Source organism: Podarcis cretensis, assembly GCF_951804945.1.
Source record: "Podarcis cretensis genome assembly, chromosome: 13".
Lineage (NCBI taxonomy): Eukaryota > Metazoa > Chordata > Lepidosauria > Squamata > Lacertidae > Podarcis > Podarcis cretensis.
The window spans coordinates 41,331,019-41,348,758 of NC_137182.1; the positions used below are offsets into that span (position 1 = coordinate 41,331,019).

A 17,740-nucleotide genomic window follows, 5' to 3' on the forward strand; every position below is an offset into this window, starting at 1 on the left:
AGCTAGTATGGGAGGCCTATGTGAGACAAGGTGAGGTTTGACCAAGGGAGCGCCACAAGGGTGAACCATAGAAAGATGGAAAAGGACATCCAAGCCACATGCCTTGACTGCCTCTTTCCTGATCTCTTTCAGAAGAGCTGAAGTCTTCTGTTTTGCACCCAGCACAAGGTCAGCAAGAATGATTTGTTTATTTCCTTTGACTTATAGTTATTCACCACCACTACCACCCATGCTTGAAATGTGCAGAAGGGCACATACGACATCACTTAAGAACTTCTAGATTTTACAGCTCTACACCCGGCAAACTTTCTCTTTCTTATTATGAAATCAATCACGCTTGTCAAGAAATGGGAATGCTGGCAACTCAGCAAATTCTTCATATCAAAAGCAACTCAGACTCTGAGTTTGTATATCCTGACTTCCTTTCCCTATCAGTGTTTGTGTGTTTGTTGTAACACTTGGGATCATGCATCTAAACTGGAGGATATTCTAGAGAGCTTTGGACAAAATTTGGAACTCCTGTTTCACCCTCTGCTTTGCTTCTGTCTGCATGCTTCATACATATGTGCTCTCTCTTCCCTTCCTTTCCAGGTCCTAGTGGCTGCATTCAGACCTCTGCACTGTCCTTCAGTACTGTTTCAACAATCGGTGAGTCTCTCCTCATATTTAATACAGTCAAACCAACAATTCATGTTTTGCCAGATAGGTGCATGAAGGGGCTGAGGCTCAAAGAGTTTTCCTATAAACTTGCTGGAGAGAACTCCATGAGATCACTTCCCCTTTGTGTCCTGACAGGAAGAGGGCATAGTTATATATGCTCCTCCCTGCCTGAGCACTATCTCCTTTTCTTCTCTTTTCCACCATGGTAGAACATCTCTAAGGCTGAGCTCAAACTCAGACTCCATTTTTAAGCTAGACTTAGCCTGTCTTAGTAACTCAATTACCTGCTTGCATCAAGCTACTGTACCTGTTATTCTTCAAGATGTATTCTGAGTAGATGCTATTTTTACCTCTTAAAAGACTGCTTTTGTGTAATTATTATTTTAAGGGAGAGAAAAGGCGGTAAAACATCCTGGATTACTAAAAGTAAATGGCTAAAGCTAGTCTTTCTAAGGAAGAAAGGATGATATCTAATAAATATAACCTTTCCTAGCACCTAATCAAATCCAACAATATTCTCAGTTGTTTTCAGTCTCTGCAATTGTCTGAGAGGCTGAAGTGCTTAAAGGAAGAAAAGTTCCCTACTTAGTGAATTCTGGGGAGAGATGAGCCATCTACAACTGTGTGTGCGTGTTTAAGTCAATTCTTTTTATTTTCATCTGACAGAGATCCACCCTCCATTCTCATCTGAGATGCATTTAATTGGCCATCACCAGGAACAGCTGATCCAGAGGATCACCAATGTCGAAGAGGTTCTGCATGTGCTGCTTGGCACCCTCCTGGATGAGGAGCGGTACCAAAAAATCTCCTCAAGAGAAACCAGCCCAGAAAAAAAAAATGAGGGAGCTCTACAGGCTGGTGCCAAGCTGGAGCAACACTTGCAAAGACTTGTTTTACAAAGCACTGAAATCCAAACACAAGTTCCTTATTGCTGACCTTGAGGGGAAATAAGACCAAGAGAGACAATGGGAACTCCAGTGGTATTTTCTGTGGTCTTTGACATTGGTTGTGGCTCTTTTACTATTTCTGAATTCCATTGTTGTAAGAGCACAAGAAAATGACAGGAAATTGCCTAAGTCTCACAGTTCCTTCCCACGTAAATTTTTTTAACCTGTCACCAAGCAGTTACTGCTAAACAGACCTTCTGTACAATTGTTGTCATTGTTGTTTTATTATTGTTGCAATAACAACACAAGGCCTCAAACCTTGACAGAAGGACATCAACAGAAGTTGTTTTTCTGAGCATGAAACATAGACAGACACTTAACACAGCATCTCTCCACAGTCTCATGTTTTATTTAACAATGCATAGCACTTACACAATAAAACCCCTCAGTTATAAGCTTCTATTGTGACTCTTTCCATCATCACATTCCCTGTCAAGGAGAGCTTTGACAACATCTTGAAAGGGCTGCTGCAGGAGGCAGATGTCTTGGCTACCCAAAGGATGTCAGGCTGGGGAGGCAGGTGGAATTCTGGTGTGCTTCAATACAGTTCTGGAATTAAGGGCGGTGTCCTGGGCCCCCTTTTTGTGCCAGCCCTTTTGTCTTCCATTTTTAGAAGGCTACAGGTTGGGGCATGACGTGCCTTACCCTGGTGGGCCTTTTACACATCCTAAAGGGCAGCACAGTATCACACACACCCAATTTGCCCACCAGAGAGCACAGCAGAATTGCTGAAAATCCAAATTTTTAAGCCAGGTTGCTTCCCACTCCCCACCTGCATGGAATGGTTGCTCCTTGGCCCTCTACATCCCTTCGCTTCTTCCCACATTTCCACATCCTTATCCCAGCCTTGGATCCCAGGGACAAAAAGCCCCTTCCCTGGAGAAACTCAGAGCTAACCAAAACATCCCAGGAAAATCTTGAGTGGGTTTTGGAGTCCTTCCTTCCTGGGGGCCCTTGCACACTCACTTAAACTCAGGGCTGAGCAGGAGCACTGGAAAGGAGAGAGCAACAAGAATATTTATGATTATGATTAGTTATTACATTTCCTAATCTCTATACAAAAAAGTCTCAAAGCAACTGAGCAATATAAAATACAGCTGGATAAAATCAGTTAAAATTAAACCACAAGACATCCAAAAAATACAAAGAAATTGTTCCACCTTATAGTGCTTTTGGGGTTCTATTCCAATGTTTCTTTAGCCATTCCACTGTCAAACAGCTCTTACTGTCCAAAAGGTCTTCCTGGAGTGTCCAAAAGGTCTTCCTGGAGTATTGTCAGAATTTTCTTGTAACTTGAAGCCATTGGTTTGAGTCCTTCCCTCTAGAACAGAACACAGACTTGTTCCCTCTTCCATGTCACAGCCCTCTATTTATTTGAAGACAGCTATCTCCTCTCAGTCTCCTCTTTTCTAGGGTAAACATACCCAGCTCCTTCAACCCTTCCTCTTAAGGCTTGGTTTCCAGACCCTTGATCATCTTGCTTGCTTCCCACTATCCATGTTTCCACATATATATTCTGCTTTTTTTGTTTCTTTGCTTGCTTTACCTGCAGTGAGTCTTATGACAACCTTTGATATTCAAAACTGGGGAAAAGCCTCCACCTCAGATTTCCTTTTAATATCATAAATCAGTGCTTTTTTTCTGAGGAGGCCGCAGGGGCACATATACCCCTAAACATTTTGTGAATCTTTGTACTTTTGTCCATTTACTGTATTTAATTTTCCCCAATCTGAACAATAAAATGATGATTTTCTTGAGTTAAAATGAGAATACCCCTAAACATTTTTTTAGAAAAAAGCACTGCCATAAATTCTCTGTCGGCGTTGCCACAAATCCGCTGCCAGCGAAAAAAGCCAGAGGCATAGCTGTCAAGCATAGCTGGAAGTGAGAGCTGGACCATAAAGAAGGCTGATCACCGAAGAATTGATGCTTTTGAATTATGGTCTGGAGGAGACTCTCGTGGACTGCAAGAAGATCAAACGCATCCATTCTGAAGGAAATCAGCCCTGAGTGCTCACTGGAAGGACAGATCCTGAAGCTGAGCCTCCAATACTTTGGCCACCTCATGAGAAGAGAAGACTCCCTGGAAAAGACCCTGATGTTGGGAAAGATGGAGGGCACAAGGAGAAGGGGACGACAGGACGAGATGGCTGGACAGTGTTCTCGAAGCTACAAACATGAGTCTGACCAAACTGCGGGAGGCAGTGGAAGACAGGAGGGCCTGGCGTGCTCTGGTCCAGGGAGTCACGAAGAGTCGGACACGACTAAACGACTAAACAATAGCTGTCAACTTTTCTCTTTTCTTGCGAGGAATCCTATTCTGAATAACGGAATTTCACTTTAAAAAAGGGAAACGTTGACAGCTACGGATAGGAAGGCGACCTCAGAGGAGCCCGCCCCCGGGGTTTTTCTGACACTCCTCCTTCTGACTAGGAGGAAGCAAGAGCGTGAGAAGACTGATAGCTAGCAGTAGAGCGGCTTGAGCTCCTGCTTGGGAAAATCAGATGCAGGAAGACGCCCCTTCGAACGTGCTCGCGGCAATCGCAGGCTCCGTCCCCGCCGTCGAGTCCGCTGGTGTCGGAAGCGGGGTTCCTTCTCTAGGGACGCGACACGCCACGCGACCGAGAATGCGGGCGGGCGGCCCACAGACAGAGGACAGAAATCGGCGCAGAGCTTCTCTGCCCGAGGGAAGAGGAAGTAGCAGCCCGGTAAGGAAAGAGGAGTCGGTCAGGGCCGTTGGAAGATCTCTGAGCACAGGCGGTGGATTGCTGTGGACGCGACGGCACCAGATCCTCCCCGTCTATAGCCCTCCGCGCCGTTCCGCGAGCGCCCCAGAGACTTTGGGGGGGCAGGGCGCAATGGGGGAGAGAGGCGCGTTGCAGAGAAAAAAACACACCTTCTCGGAGGATGCCCTGGACCTTGAAGGATGCCACTTTGGCACTTATGACTCTGTAAGGCCAAGAGTCCAGGGGAGGCAAATACACATCCCCTTGTCCGGTGCTCTGGCCTTTGAAGGATACATCCCTTACGTCACCAATGATGCCTACAAACCTGCTGACATCTATGGTGACTTTAACTCTGGGAGAGAAAACTGCTTCATTTCAGGCATCCAGGTGGGGAACCGCAATACCCTCTGCTTGGAGAAGTCTCTGGCCCCTGCGGTTCATCCTGGGAGCTCTTCTGAAGAGGATTCTGGGCTCCCAATGAAATCATTTCTGCTGTCAGGTCACCATTTAACCTATAATAGAGCCATCTATGGTCTCCTGGCGTGCACCCTGGAGAGTTTAGATGAGTCCGAGCTAAAAAAGTTCAAGGGCGAACTCTGCCATTTCTACATTCCGATGGGCGATCTCCAGGTCACCCAGGAACTTGGTGCTTGGACTCTCTGCCATCTGCTGCTCAGACACTATGATGTGGATGGTGCCGTGGAGGTGGCAGCCAAGGTGCTGAAGGCCATCGACTGCCAGCCGCAGGCGGACAAGCTTCTCCGTGGAAGGGCAAGTAAGGACCTCAGAAAGGGGAACATTTGTTTGAGCCTGATTATCTCCTCATGAAGAACTGTTGGCTGGAGGAAGAGAGGTTTCTTTAGCTGGGTCGTGTTTGTCATAAACTTATTATTTACATTCTCAGTGTGTCTTAACCAATTGGAGGGAGGACTCAGAAATCGCAGGTCTCTCTTCCTATATTTATATTATTTTATTGCATAAAATTTATACCTCAGTTGGTTGTAAAAAAAACCACAACCCTCAAGCAGTTTTAATGCCCCTCTTTGCCCTTCCTCCCCCTCACATTATTTCTTCACATCGTTTCAACATGGACATTAAATGGCAAGAATAACATTTATCATCTTTGCATTGTAGCTCTCAATTCCTCTTTCATGCTTTATTCATTTCCCCATCTTTGCAATTATTTTGAAAAATGACACTACAAATACACATGAGTGCACACAACCAGTGATCTCAAGCAGACACAGTTTTCTCCTGTGACCAAGAGCAGGTGTCTTTTACTAGTTAGAAGTAGTTTCATCAGGGTTTCTACTTGTAATCAGGTCTGTACAGAATAAATAGGAATTTATAGTATGAGATAAACAATGAAAATTTACAGCAAAACTGCTGTGGGTTCCATCCCTCTTCAGATCATCTCTTGTTTCCATTTCCCCACTTTGATTTATCCATGTCAGGATGCCTGTGTTATCAAAGTTTTGTGTGTGTGTGTGTGTGTGTGTGTGTGTGTGAGAGAGAGAGAGAGAGAGAGAGAGAGAGAGAGAGAGATTGGGTTAACAACCGAATTAATACCATCCCTACTTTTTGCATTCCATTTCCTGATGACCCAAAGGTTTACAGTCCCAGTCTGCAAGTACATCCCACTGAACTCAGTAGCCCTTTCCCCTATTCCTCATACAAGCAGAACAAGGTGAAATTCACTTCACATTTGTCTAATCTTCAAGGTTTGCTTCTTCATTTTCACAGCAGCCATGTGCGAAAATAAATCACTTGTTTTTACAGGCATTCCTGAGTTCTCAGTGCAAGTATCAGAATCCCCTCTGTTTGCAGAGACAGGGCAGTGCCGAAAGACAAGCCCTGCAAATTCCAGGAAAAGTGTACTTTGCTACCAGTGTCCTAGAGAGGTAAAGGGCTGGACTCATCCTGGTTTGTATTAGCCCCTTTTAACACCTAACTTGTGAATTTGAATTTCAAGCTTAGGTAAGTTTGTGGTTTTGCTATTCAACACGAATTACAGTGGTACCTCGGGTTAAGTACTTAATTCGTTCAGGAGGTTTGTTCTTAACCTGAAACTGTCCTTAACCTGAAGCACCACTTTAGTTAATGGGGCCTCCTGCTGCTGCTGCGCCACCGCTCCACGATTTCTGTTCTCATCCTGAAGCAAAGTGCTTAACCTAAGGTACTATTTCTGGGTTAGCGGAGTCTGTAACCTGAAGCGTATGTAACCCGAGGTACCACTGTACTTGGAATGGACAGGTGTCTCCAACACAAATAAATAATTTTTTCTTGTTGTTGTGAGCTGCAAATGGCCAACTGCACACACTCCTGTTGTGATTGCTGTATATAGCGTGGAAATGTTCTGTGTGGGATCTATACTATGATGTTATCAATTTGCAATAATCCCATGTTTACAATAGAATTCTTCAGATTTCAACCTGTCCCCAGTGTCTGAAGGAGCAGGAGGCAATTCTTTGACTAAAGAGGAGGGTGTGCATCTTGACTCCTGTGTACCTGCGTGCAAATGCATTGATATGACTACAAAATGTTGGTTCACTACTTCCTTGCACACCCACCCATCCGTATCTTTCCTTACCTAGAGAGTGCAGGTAATTTAATATTTTTGGGTTACATCTGCCTTTGGTAAGTACACTGAGATCTTTGGAAAGAATGGCAAATATTCTGTAAACATTTTGGGGTAAAAAGTCTAGATTAAAAAGACAAGAAAAGACAATGCCTGTAATCACCATACTATAGCTCATTGCCAAAACAAACACAAAAGGCAGATGCTGTGACATAGCATTTAGTGTTTCTATAGGGGCTCAAGCAGTGCTCCTTGGTGTAGGAACTAGGGCACTGCAAGAAGATAAGAATGCCTATATTTTCAGATAGGATGGGCAGTATGGCATAAATATTAATCATTACTGCTTTGCCACAGGAGCTTCCAGAGAAAATCATACCAGATGTGGTTTGGGATTCACAAAGGAACCATGAAATCTACAGGTGAGATCTTTTTACAATCTCTACATTCAAATAATGTTTTCAACATTGAATTGTCTGTTGACAATTCTGGGAAAGGTACTACAGAACACATTCAACTAATGTGGGTCTCACGGAGGCATACCCAAAATCACCCCAGAAATATACAATGTATATGTGTGTGTGGCGACATCTCAGAGAGATCAGACACAGAAGTTTCCCACCCTTCTCGTACTGCAGCACAAAGGCAACGTGATTCGCAGGGGGGTGGGGTTGCTGATACAGTTCTTGCAATGGCACAAAAGACCCTAGGAACATCTCTGGCGTCTCATGGTCTTCATATAACCAGCTTACAACTGTGACAGCATGTTGTGATCGTGTGGTGGGTGAATTGTGTTACAGAAAAGCTTACCTGCCATGGTAATGGAAGGGAGACTGGAGCCCTCCCCATGCTCACTGGATTTGGCTGGTTTAGAGAATTACTAAGAGTCACTCACACAACCTTTTGTTAGTTCCAGCATTTAAAAGCATTTTTTTTTTTTTTCTGAAAATGATATATAGGTGGTACATGACCCCAGTCAAACTTGCAAAAATCTACCATTTGCCCGATAATAAATGTTGGAAATGCAAAGAAACTGAAGGGACATTCTTTCACCTTTGGTGGACGTGCCCAAGGATCAAGGCTTTCTGGGAGATGATATATAATGAACTGAAAAAGGTATTTAAGTATACCTTCTTGAAGAAACCAGAGGCCTTTCTTCTGGGCATGGTCGGCCAATTGGTGCCAAAGAAGGATAGAACTTTCTTTATGTACGCTACAGCAGCAGCAAGAATACTCATCGCAAAGTATTGGAAGACACAAGATCTACCCACTCTGGAAGAATGGCAGATGCAAGTAATAGACTATATGGAACTGGCTGAAATGACTGGCAGAATTCGAGATCAAGGAGAAGAGCAGGTGGAAGAGGACTGGAAGAAGTTTAAAGTCTATCTACAAAAACACTGTAAAATCTTTGAATGTTGAGGACATTGAAAAGGAAAGAAGGGGTTCTAGTGACTGAGTTAAATAAGAGCACAAAGGGAGGGATCAAGAATCAAAATGAACAAAGATTGAGCTTGCTGAACTAATTATTACATAGAATACAAGATCGGGAGGCGGGTGGAAGTAAGGAAAATAAGGTTTTGAAGGTTATAATTGGAAAGTGAGGGATTTCTTTTTGTTTTTTTTATGTTAAAATCTCCTTTTTTCTCTTCTTTTTTTTTTTTTTTGTCTATGTTTTCTTTTCTTTTGCAATGTTTGTGAAAACTTTTCTTTTTGTAATGTTTGTGAAAATTTGCTTTTTTTGTTCTTTTTTGTGAAAAATGCAATAAAAATTATTTAAAAAAAAAAAAAAAATAAAAGCATTTTTTTCCAGTACCGAAAGAAGCCTTACTTACTTCCTGGGCTGTCTTGTAGCCAAAATACTTCTCTATGACAAAATGCTGTGTGTGTGTGTGGCAAGATGTTTGCCTGGGAGATTCTCTTTACTAAAAGCTTCATCCCTATACTTGGCCACTGTGTAGCAAAGAGCTTTCAAGGGGAGCCCAGATTTTTCTTATCCTTACCCTTCTAATCAACTCTCCTCATCCCCATACAGCTTCCAATATGTTATTTGCATAGGTCTGCCACCCACACAGCTGCGGGAATGTTCAGGGATGCAGGAGAGGATATATTGTTTGATTATAGCCTTTCCAACTTGTGTAAACAAGTTCACAATTTAGCAGGGTAACATTCCCCTTTTTAAACTCACAGCAGATGTGTTTGCTCAGGCTTGCTAAAGCCTCTATAATAACTGTTCTGGTATTTTCCCCTTATTCCCTCATAAAAGATAAGACACAACACAGTCTTATTTAAAAGTATAAAAAGTTTACTCACTCACATTCTGTTCACAATCGGATCCCAGAAGGCAGACTTAGCTTAGAGAAGTAACATACACCTGGAAACTATCCCATAAACAGACAGTCCCTTTGTCCTCTCTTGGTTGGAGGCCAAGAGAGCATCTTTGGCTAAGCAGAGGTTGCTTCTTCGACGAAAGTAGTCACAGAGAGAAAGATGGCTGTCCTGCCCTGTGCTTTTGTCGTTACCTGCACAGGTGAGGCCACGCCCACCTCTAGTCACATACATAGGAAGTCTGTCCCAGCCCAGAAGGAAACAGGAAGTTTACCTGCTGCCTGGACAATCATTCCTCTCCATGTGTAAACATGTTCACTCTAGGAATGTTGTACTTAACTGCTCTTGTGTTTCACATCCCACAACAGCTGCATCAGATGCAGATGAGCCAAGAGCAAAGAAGCAGAACATGCAGGCGGTATTGAACTTTTACTACATTGTCATTAGTATGAGAAGAACATGCAGGCCATACATATTAATAGTTGTGAGATGAGCTACAGATACATCTAATACAGGCATGTCCAACAGGTAGATCCTGATCTACCGGTAGATCACTGGACGTCCCCACAAAAAACCCTTAACAACTTTGGCTCCTCTAAAAAAAAGCTCAACATTTTCCCCCCTGCACCCCCCCAAAATGGGGCTTTCCTCCTCCCTGAAAAAAGCTCAGCTACTTTGGCCTGAACCCCAAAAAAGTGGGTAGATCACTGCCAGTTTTTAACTCTGTGAGTAGATCACAGTCTCTTGGGAGCTGGCCATCCTTGATCTAATAGAACAGCAGGGGAAACTGCACTGATCACTATTCCTTTCATCTTTCTCTTTGTTGCATTCAGGTTGTGCTCCCTTGAGGCTGGCTCCTTTCAGTGCTACTACACTGACCTCATATTTGAGGTGGGAGCGGGTGTCACCATAACATACCACTTTGATTCGTGGCACAAGCACCTGAATGGAAGGGATGCACAGAGGTTGTCTGTCGCTGGTCCTTTGCTCAACATCCAAGCGGATCCACTCGAGGCTGTGGCAGCCGTCCACTTCCCTCACTTCCTGTGCCTTGCAGGTACGGTAGGGGGGCGGGGAACCTTCCAATGGTATAACTGTAACTGGAGGAATGAATACTAAACAAGAATAAGATATAACATGTGTGGGATGTAATCCACTGGGAGCAGTCAAGTACAACATTACCTGTTTTGACTCAGAGATGGCGGGTAAACAGGAAGGAGCTGTCACCAGGAGGGCTGGTGCAGAAAAGAGAAGGGCTAGTGTGCAGGAGGAGATATCTGGCTTTAAAGAAGAATGGGAACATTTTACAAATTACTTAAAACAACAACAAAATGAACTAGACTCCTTGGCAGGTTTTGAATAAACATACACAAATTTATTATTGCTAACATAATAGACAGATAAATTAAGGATCTTTACAAGTTTATATTATGCAGAGAATAATATGTGTTGAAAAATCAGAGAGAGGAGCTGAGGGAAGTCTTGGGGGAGGGAGGGAGGGTTTTTCTTGGGGTGGGGGAAGGGGAAAATGGGGGAAATGAAGATGATATGTTTTTGATAATTTGTTATGATGAAATTCTTAATAAAAATTATTTTTTGAAAAATGTTTAGATAACCTCCAGAGCCACTGCCCTAAGCAAGCTACCTATTATTGACCCATATTCCATTTGTGTTCCTTCTTTTTACAGATGGGGACAGCTCCCAAGTCTACATTGGACATTTTGTGGAAGAGGGGATGAGTCTAGAAAAGCCAAGCAGAGTGGGGTCACGTCATGCTGTGTTGAGAAACCCCAAGTTCTCTTCCCGTGGAGTAGTTTTCAAAAAGCCTTGGTTTAAACGGAAGATGAAGGTCCACTGCATCACACTGCTCTATCAAGTGCTTGAAGTTCCAGCTCAAAAATTCCACCTATACCTCCTCCCAAACGACTCTTCTCTAAGAAAGGTAATTGGGAATCTTTCACTCTGCTAAGTGGCACGAGACTTGCAATATGATTAGATGCAAGAACTGTGGGCAAACTCATTCATCAAGGTGTGCTTGGATTGATTGATATTGATTGATTGATTGATTGATTGCTATTGATTGATTGATTGATTGATTGATTGAAGTTCTAGCAAACATGAACCCACATTAGCAGTTGCCCCCCACCAGCATTAGTATTCAAATACCCAGTATAAAAATAAACCCCTTTCCTTTGCTAAGTAGAAGCCAAATGACTGTCTTCTTCTCTAGACACAGTGTTGTCATCAAATTGTGTAAAGAAAATACCTTTATGCCAGGTTACGCAGCATGTTGACTTGGAAGTCTTCCCTGAGGTGAGGCTTGGAAGTGGCTTAGCAGCTTGGCATCTCCCTTGCATGTCTCAAAGATGACTCTGTTTGTGCTTCCCAGACAGTCCATGAGAAAGAAAAGAAATGCCCTTCGTGGAGATTGGATAAACCCTCTGTCATCCTCAAGCCTCTGAGGATTGGCTCTCGCTTCTTTGTGCAGAAGTTAGATGATGTCGAAATCTGCCCCAAGGTAAGACGCAAAAATGATGGAAAGTGTTACCTGGAGTGAGTCTGTGTGGTATGAGAAGGGGACAGCTAAACCAGGATCCCTTCAACCTCTTATTTACTTCCCTTAAAATTGGTAGACCATGGGCTAAGCCATAGTCACACAGCTTTCCCTCTTTCCCACAGGAACTGGAGCTTCAATATTTGCATGCAGACATGGAACAGCAGTACACTGAACTCTATGCTGAACACAGGCAAGATAAGTTCCACTTCAGCCTGATAGAGAAGAAAAGGGATGAACTCATCTGGGAGGCCTTTGTGAGACAAGGTGAGCTTTGCTCAAGGGAAGACTGCAAGATTAGACCATAGCTTGAAAAGGCCACATGCACTCTCTGATTGCATCTTCCCTGTTCTCTTTCAGAAGAGCTGAAATCTTCTAACCCAACAGAAGGTCAGTAGGAATGCAGTAATAACCTACCCAGGGTTGCACATCTGGAATGGTGCATATTCACTATGGGAAATTTTAGAGTGAGATTTGGAAGTCATCCTTGTAGTCTCTGCTTGCTTCATGCATCTACTCATTCTCTCTCTCTCTCTCTCTCTTCCAGCTGCTAGTAGCTACATAGAGACAACTGCACTGTTCCTCAGCAGTGCCTCTGGAACATGCCATGAGTTATTTCTCATATTCTCAGCCATTTTCTATCCCTATAAATGTCTGGAAGCCAGGACAGCTTGAAGACAAACTACGCCTTCTACTTTGATCACCTCTCTCTAGAGCTCACTGTCTTGAAACATCCTCTGAAGCCATTTTTTTAAAAGAGCATTTTCTTTTATTTTTGTCTGACAGAGGCAAGCCCACCTCATCCAATGTCAGTCTCATCAAAAGAACATTTCATTGAGCAACACCGGGAAGAGCTGATCCAGCGGACCAGCAACGTTGAAGCGGTGCTGGATATGCTCCTTGGCACCATTCTGAATAATGAGCAGTATGAAATGATCTCTTCGAAGGGAACCAACCAAGAGAAAATGAGGGCGCTCTACATGCTGGCGCCAAGTTGGAACCGCTATTGCAAGGATCTGCTTTACAAAGTACTGAAGAACAGAAATCCATATCTTTTTGATGAACTGGAAGGGAAATGAGACCACAATGAAGTCAAAGAGAGACAACAGGAACTCCAACTGCATGTACTATGTGACTTCAGTTCTTCCTTAATCAATAAAGAAGGGACCGTATGAGGTCACTTCCTTAATGCTTTGGGGGGGATTTCCAACAAAGGAAATAATATTATGTATTTGCCCCTGCATGAGCTCTCTTTTGTTTATCTTAACGTGTGGTTCATTCTTAGCAATGAGGACAAAGAAGGGGAGGTCAGCTGACCACAAATAAACAGGTGCAATTGCCTAATTCCTAGCTTGCAGTGAGCTGCATTAGGGTTTTTTTTTTATTCTGCTAAAAGGGCTTCACAGCCTGTTTCTCAAACACGTGTGGGACAGGAGGTTAAAATTTTAATTTACAAAATTAATCCTCAATCCATTGCCATCAAAATCAGCAATTGCTGCTGGCTGAGCCTTGTCCTTTTCCACTTTGTCCATCACCAGAGAAGAGTGGGAGAAAGAAACTTGCTTATTGCAAGCACCAGCAGCATGAGGGAGATGTCTCTCCCTAAGCAGGTGTCTTAAAAATAAGGGGACTGCTTGTTTTGGCTGCACCAGTAGGGAACAGGCACGTCCACTGCCAAATCGAGCAGCATTTAAACACACACACCCCAGTCATCAGCAGTGAGCTGTCAGAAAATGTACAAGGATTTTAGACTGACAGGTTTTTCAACCTAAATCAGATAAGTTCTGGTTTTAGATTGATAGAAAAAGTGTTACAGTTATTTCTGAAACCCAGAGTTATGGGAGCACAACAGAATGGCAGGAAATTGCCCAAATCTCACAGTTGTTTCATATATATATATATATATATATATATATATATATATATATATATCACAAGCCTGATCCTCTGTCACTTAACTGTGTCCCCTCAGCTTTTCTTTCAGCTTCTTCCCACCCTAACTTTTCTCTCAACAGTCCAGCAAAATCGAAGCACTGCAAAACCAGCAAGCACTAAGCATAGGTTTGTGCAAGGCAGAAAAGAAGTCCTCAAAGAGCTTTACAGGCTGAAGAGATCTCCAGAAGAGTTCCTTCGGCAGTGTAGTGAAGAAGTGGGGAGAAATAATTGCAACAGGGGCTGCTCCAGGCTGGACTTTGGGCCTCAGGCTGAGCCCCCTGCCTCCCTCACACTAACTAGAGCAGGGGTCAGCAACCCGCGGCTCCGGAGCCACATGTGGCTCTTTTACACCTTTGCCGCGGCTCCGGGGCGGATACTAGCGAGGGGAGGAGGCGCATTGTGCGCCCCGACACTCCCCACTGTGGCAGCGCTCTGTACTGGCTGTGATGTCGCATGGGGGCGGTGTGTGCGTTAGAAAAGGTAAGTTGTTAATTTAACGTTTATTTCTATGAGGAGGAGTAATTCTGAGGGGTTAAACAAAGAAAAAAAGTGACAAAAAAGTTATTTTTATAATGACGAGTTTTGCGGCTCCCAGGTTTTTTTTTTGCGGCTCCCAGTTTTTTTCCCTTCGGAAACGGGTCCAAGTGGCTCTTTTTGTCTTAAAGGTTGCAGACCCCTGAACTAGAGGGACTGGAAATGGCAACGGAATGGGACACTCCTTCCTGCTTACCTCTGCAGTGTCGGATGTAATCCATTGGAGCAGTCAAATACAACATTTCTTGTTTCCCTAGAGTGGACACAGGAAGTGTTACTCCAGCCAAGGTAGAATTTCCTGTTACACCTGGTCTGGAGCTTCTTCCCCCTGCATTTGACCAGGTAGATGAGCATGACCCTTGCAGACCTAACAAAAGGCCCAGTCATGCAACCATCTCTCTCTCCTATTTTGGCCACTGCTCCTGGTGCATTTGATGCTGTCTGCTGGCTCTCTGCCAGCAGCACATAGGCCCATCCTTACACACTAGTCCTGAGAGATGTGCATTGGCTTCCAGTATGTTTCCGAGCACAATTCAAAGTGTTGATGCTGACCTTTAAAGCCCTAAATAGCCTCGGTCCTGTATAACTGAAGGAATGTCTCCACCTCCATCGTTCAGCCTGGACACTGAGATCTAGCGCCAAGGGCCTTCTGGCAGTTCCCTCACTGCGAGAACTGAGGTTACAGGGAACCAGGCAGAGGGCCTTCTCAGTAGTGGCGCCTGCCCAGTGGAATGCCCTCCCATCAGATGTCAAGGAAATAAGCAACTATTCTAGTTTTAAAAGACATCTGAAGGCAGCCCTGTTTAGGGAACTTTTAATGTTGTATGCTGTATTGTGTTTTTAATATTCAATTGCGAGCTGCCCAAATTGGCTGGGGAAACCCAGTCAGGTGGGCAGGGTATAAATAATAAATTATTATTATTATTATTATTATTATTATTATTATTTCTGTAACTACAAGCTAAAGCCTGTCTTCAGGGATCATACTTTGAACTGAATGTGAGTAAACATTTCATTACTTATAAGGAAGACTCTTGTGTCTTTTTTATTTTAGGAGGGAATCAAAGGGGTCCTTACCAGGAATATACCATATTTTTTGCTCCATAAGATGCATCTGACCATAAGACACACCTAGTTTTTAGAGGAGGAAAACGGGGGGGGGGGGATATTCTGAATCAAATGTTGTACTCAACTATTTAATAAACTACCAGTATAATATCAGAGGGAGAGGGACAGGAGCTGTATGTTTCTTTAGCATGCGCGCTCAAGGAGCGACGAGCGGGGAGGCAGCACAGCCCCAGACGGACCTGACACAGGAATCCCAGCAGCCTCCCTCCTCTCGTGTAAACGGCTCCTCTCCCTCTTTGCTGCTTTAAATTGAGCCCGCCCTCCCTCCCTACTCCACAGCTCGCTTTAAAGCAGCAAAGCAGGACAGGAGCCACTTACACCTAGCTTCCTGCTGTGTAGAAGGGAATGAACCCTGCTGCATGACTCACTAGGAAGGATAATATTTAATCAATATATCCTCTCCTACTATCCACAATTCCCACATGCAGCCTCTCCTGTTTTGTGCTTTTTTACAGGGCTCAGCTGGTGCTGACTTTGAATGGGTGTGATGGTGAAGATCCTCCACAGCCATCTTTTGGACATCTTGAAGGACTTGGGGAGGAGGAACTCAAGAAGTCCAAGGGCAAATTCATTCAGTTCCTTTAGTGAACAGGTTTAGGTATTTGCGCTCCTTTCGTTTTTATACTTCAGGGTTTACAGAACTCCCTGCCACCATAAATTTAATCAAACCTTATTTTGCCTTTTTCTGCTGCTATCCATTCCCCTAGAAGTATGAATGGCACAGGCCTGAGTTTGACGCTAGAGACGGAATGATATAGTAACTAGGATGGCTAATTAAAGGTATATTTTGTACATTAATGGAATACTGATATTAACTTGGGGTCTTACATGAGTTTGTTGACAGTTTTGAAGGAGTCTGTTGCCTCGATGAGAGATGTAAAGGAGAAGACCTGTGGTCTTGCAAACAATTTCCCAGAGAAGAAGTTACTCTGCAGTTTGCCCATTAATCCTGGCACTTACCAGCTGCACACCTGAGGCTGCCTGGTTTCCTAACTGTGGTTAGATCAGGAGAAACCTGTAGGCTTGTGTTCTCCTTCCTGCTGTCTCCTCTCCTGGCGGGTTGGTGTCATGTTGCATGTCTTACTTACCTAAAAGTTAATGGAAGGGAATGAAGGTCAGCAGAAGGCCATATATCCCTCATAATAATATACAGCAGTTGAGAAATACTTTCCAATTATTGGCCTTTAAAATGAGGAACAGAAGTCCTCTCAATGAGGAAGAAACTCTGAAAATAAGGGCACGCTTAGGGATCTGAAACTTCAAGCCCACACGCCTTGCCTAGTCCCTATCTATGCAGGCCAGGTTGGATTGCTGGACTTATCTGAGAGCACAGGAATACAGGAAGCTGCCTCATGTCAGTTGGTCCACCTGGCTCAGTATTAATGACACTGACAGTGACTCTTCGGGGTCTGGGACAAGGGTCTTCCCAGCGCTACCTGGAGACCACAAGGGATTGAACCTTGGGTCTTTTTGCATAACAGCAAGCGCACTGCCATTGAGTCATGGACCTTCCCCAATCAGCCTAGTCTGAAGTTTTACGCACTGAATGTGCTCCAACTGCCAGCATTAGGAAGGGAAGGGCAATTGTCATACCATATACAGCTAAATGCAGGCATGCTGGAATATTCTGTTACTGATTTGCTACTAATGCAAATAATGGTGTATCACTCTACCTTTCAACCTGTGGAGTTGTGACCGAGTTAACCAGATGATTCTGATGTTGTTTTAATATATCACCTGGCTCAGCTGCCTTTAATTTGTTTTTTCCTCCAGCTTCATCCCACCAGAACGTCTCTCTCTCCAGTCCTGCAGAAACCACATGCTGCAAAAATCAGCATTTTTAAGTGCATGACTGTGCCAGGAGAAGGGATATTCCCAAACAGCATCATAGGACACTCCAAGGCAGCCGCTATTTTTGAATGGGGATTCCAACCACACATGAGCAAATTCAGTTTGCGCAAATAAAGCAGATTTGAAGCTGTTGTGCAACATTCTCACTTTCCCAAAAGGAAACTGACAGAAAAATGTGGTGGGAAATGCCAGACAGCACTTACTTTGAAGCAACATCTAGCCTTCCTGCAAATGAATCAGAGCAAATGCTGCCATCTAATTTCCCTGCAAACAAATTGGGATAAATGCCCCCCCAACTTTTATTTTTTGTTTATTTATTTATTTAGCCTTTTTAACTTTCACACAATACAGCGTCTGTACTGAGATGAAGACTCCAATATACAGCTCCCAAGGGATAATATTCAGGTCTTAGAAACTAACATTTTGTTGCTTTCCTTCTGAATCTGTGGCTTTTGAGACTTCCGAGAATCATTTGAGGAAGTGAAAAATTAGGCAGGGGGAA

At 43.7% G+C, this 17,740-nt stretch overlaps 1 protein-coding gene across 5 annotated transcripts; it reads left to right on the forward strand.

Annotated features, from left to right (window-relative positions):
- The first annotated feature begins 3,905 nt into the window (after positions 1-3,905).
- Positions 3,906-16,060, forward strand: LOC307201230 (caspase recruitment domain-containing protein 8-like). 5 transcript variants are annotated; one of them, XM_079950268.1, is made up of 10 exons: positions 3,906-4,673; positions 4,713-5,108; positions 6,113-6,234; positions 7,266-7,330; positions 10,070-10,293; positions 10,925-11,178; positions 11,626-11,754; positions 11,916-12,057; positions 12,151-12,180; positions 12,577-13,140. In XM_079950268.1, exons 1-10 carry the CDS (start codon positions 4,112-4,114, stop codon positions 12,867-12,869), a joined length of 2,217 nt encoding a protein of 738 aa, XP_079806394.1. In that variant the 5' UTR covers positions 3,906-4,111; the 3' UTR covers positions 12,870-13,140. The 5 variants fall into 5 exon arrangements, with proteins under 5 accessions (XP_079806394.1, XP_079806395.1, XP_079806391.1 ...); XM_079950269.1 differs by lacking the exon at positions 12,577-13,140 and adding an exon at positions 15,843-16,060 and having other exon boundaries at positions 3,906-5,108; XM_079950265.1 differs by having other exon boundaries at positions 3,906-5,108.
- The last annotated feature ends 1,680 nt before the right edge of the window (positions 16,061-17,740 follow it).

What these genes read in the sequence shown, in the direction of transcription:
- LOC307201230 (XM_079950265.1), top strand. Translation starts at nt 4,112, where the DNA reads ATGCAGGAAGACGCCCCTTCGAACGTGCTCGCGGCAATCGCAGGCTCC. An exon ending in GCTACCAGTGTCCTAGAGAG is followed by an intron (nt 6,235 to 7,265) that starts GTAAAGGGCTGG and finishes GCTTTGCCACAG; the next exon opens with GAGCTTCCAGAGAAAATCAT. An exon ending in ATGTCGAAATCTGCCCCAAG is followed by an intron (nt 11,755 to 11,915) that starts GTAAGACGCAAA and finishes TCTTTCCCACAG; the next exon opens with GAACTGGAGCTTCAATATTT.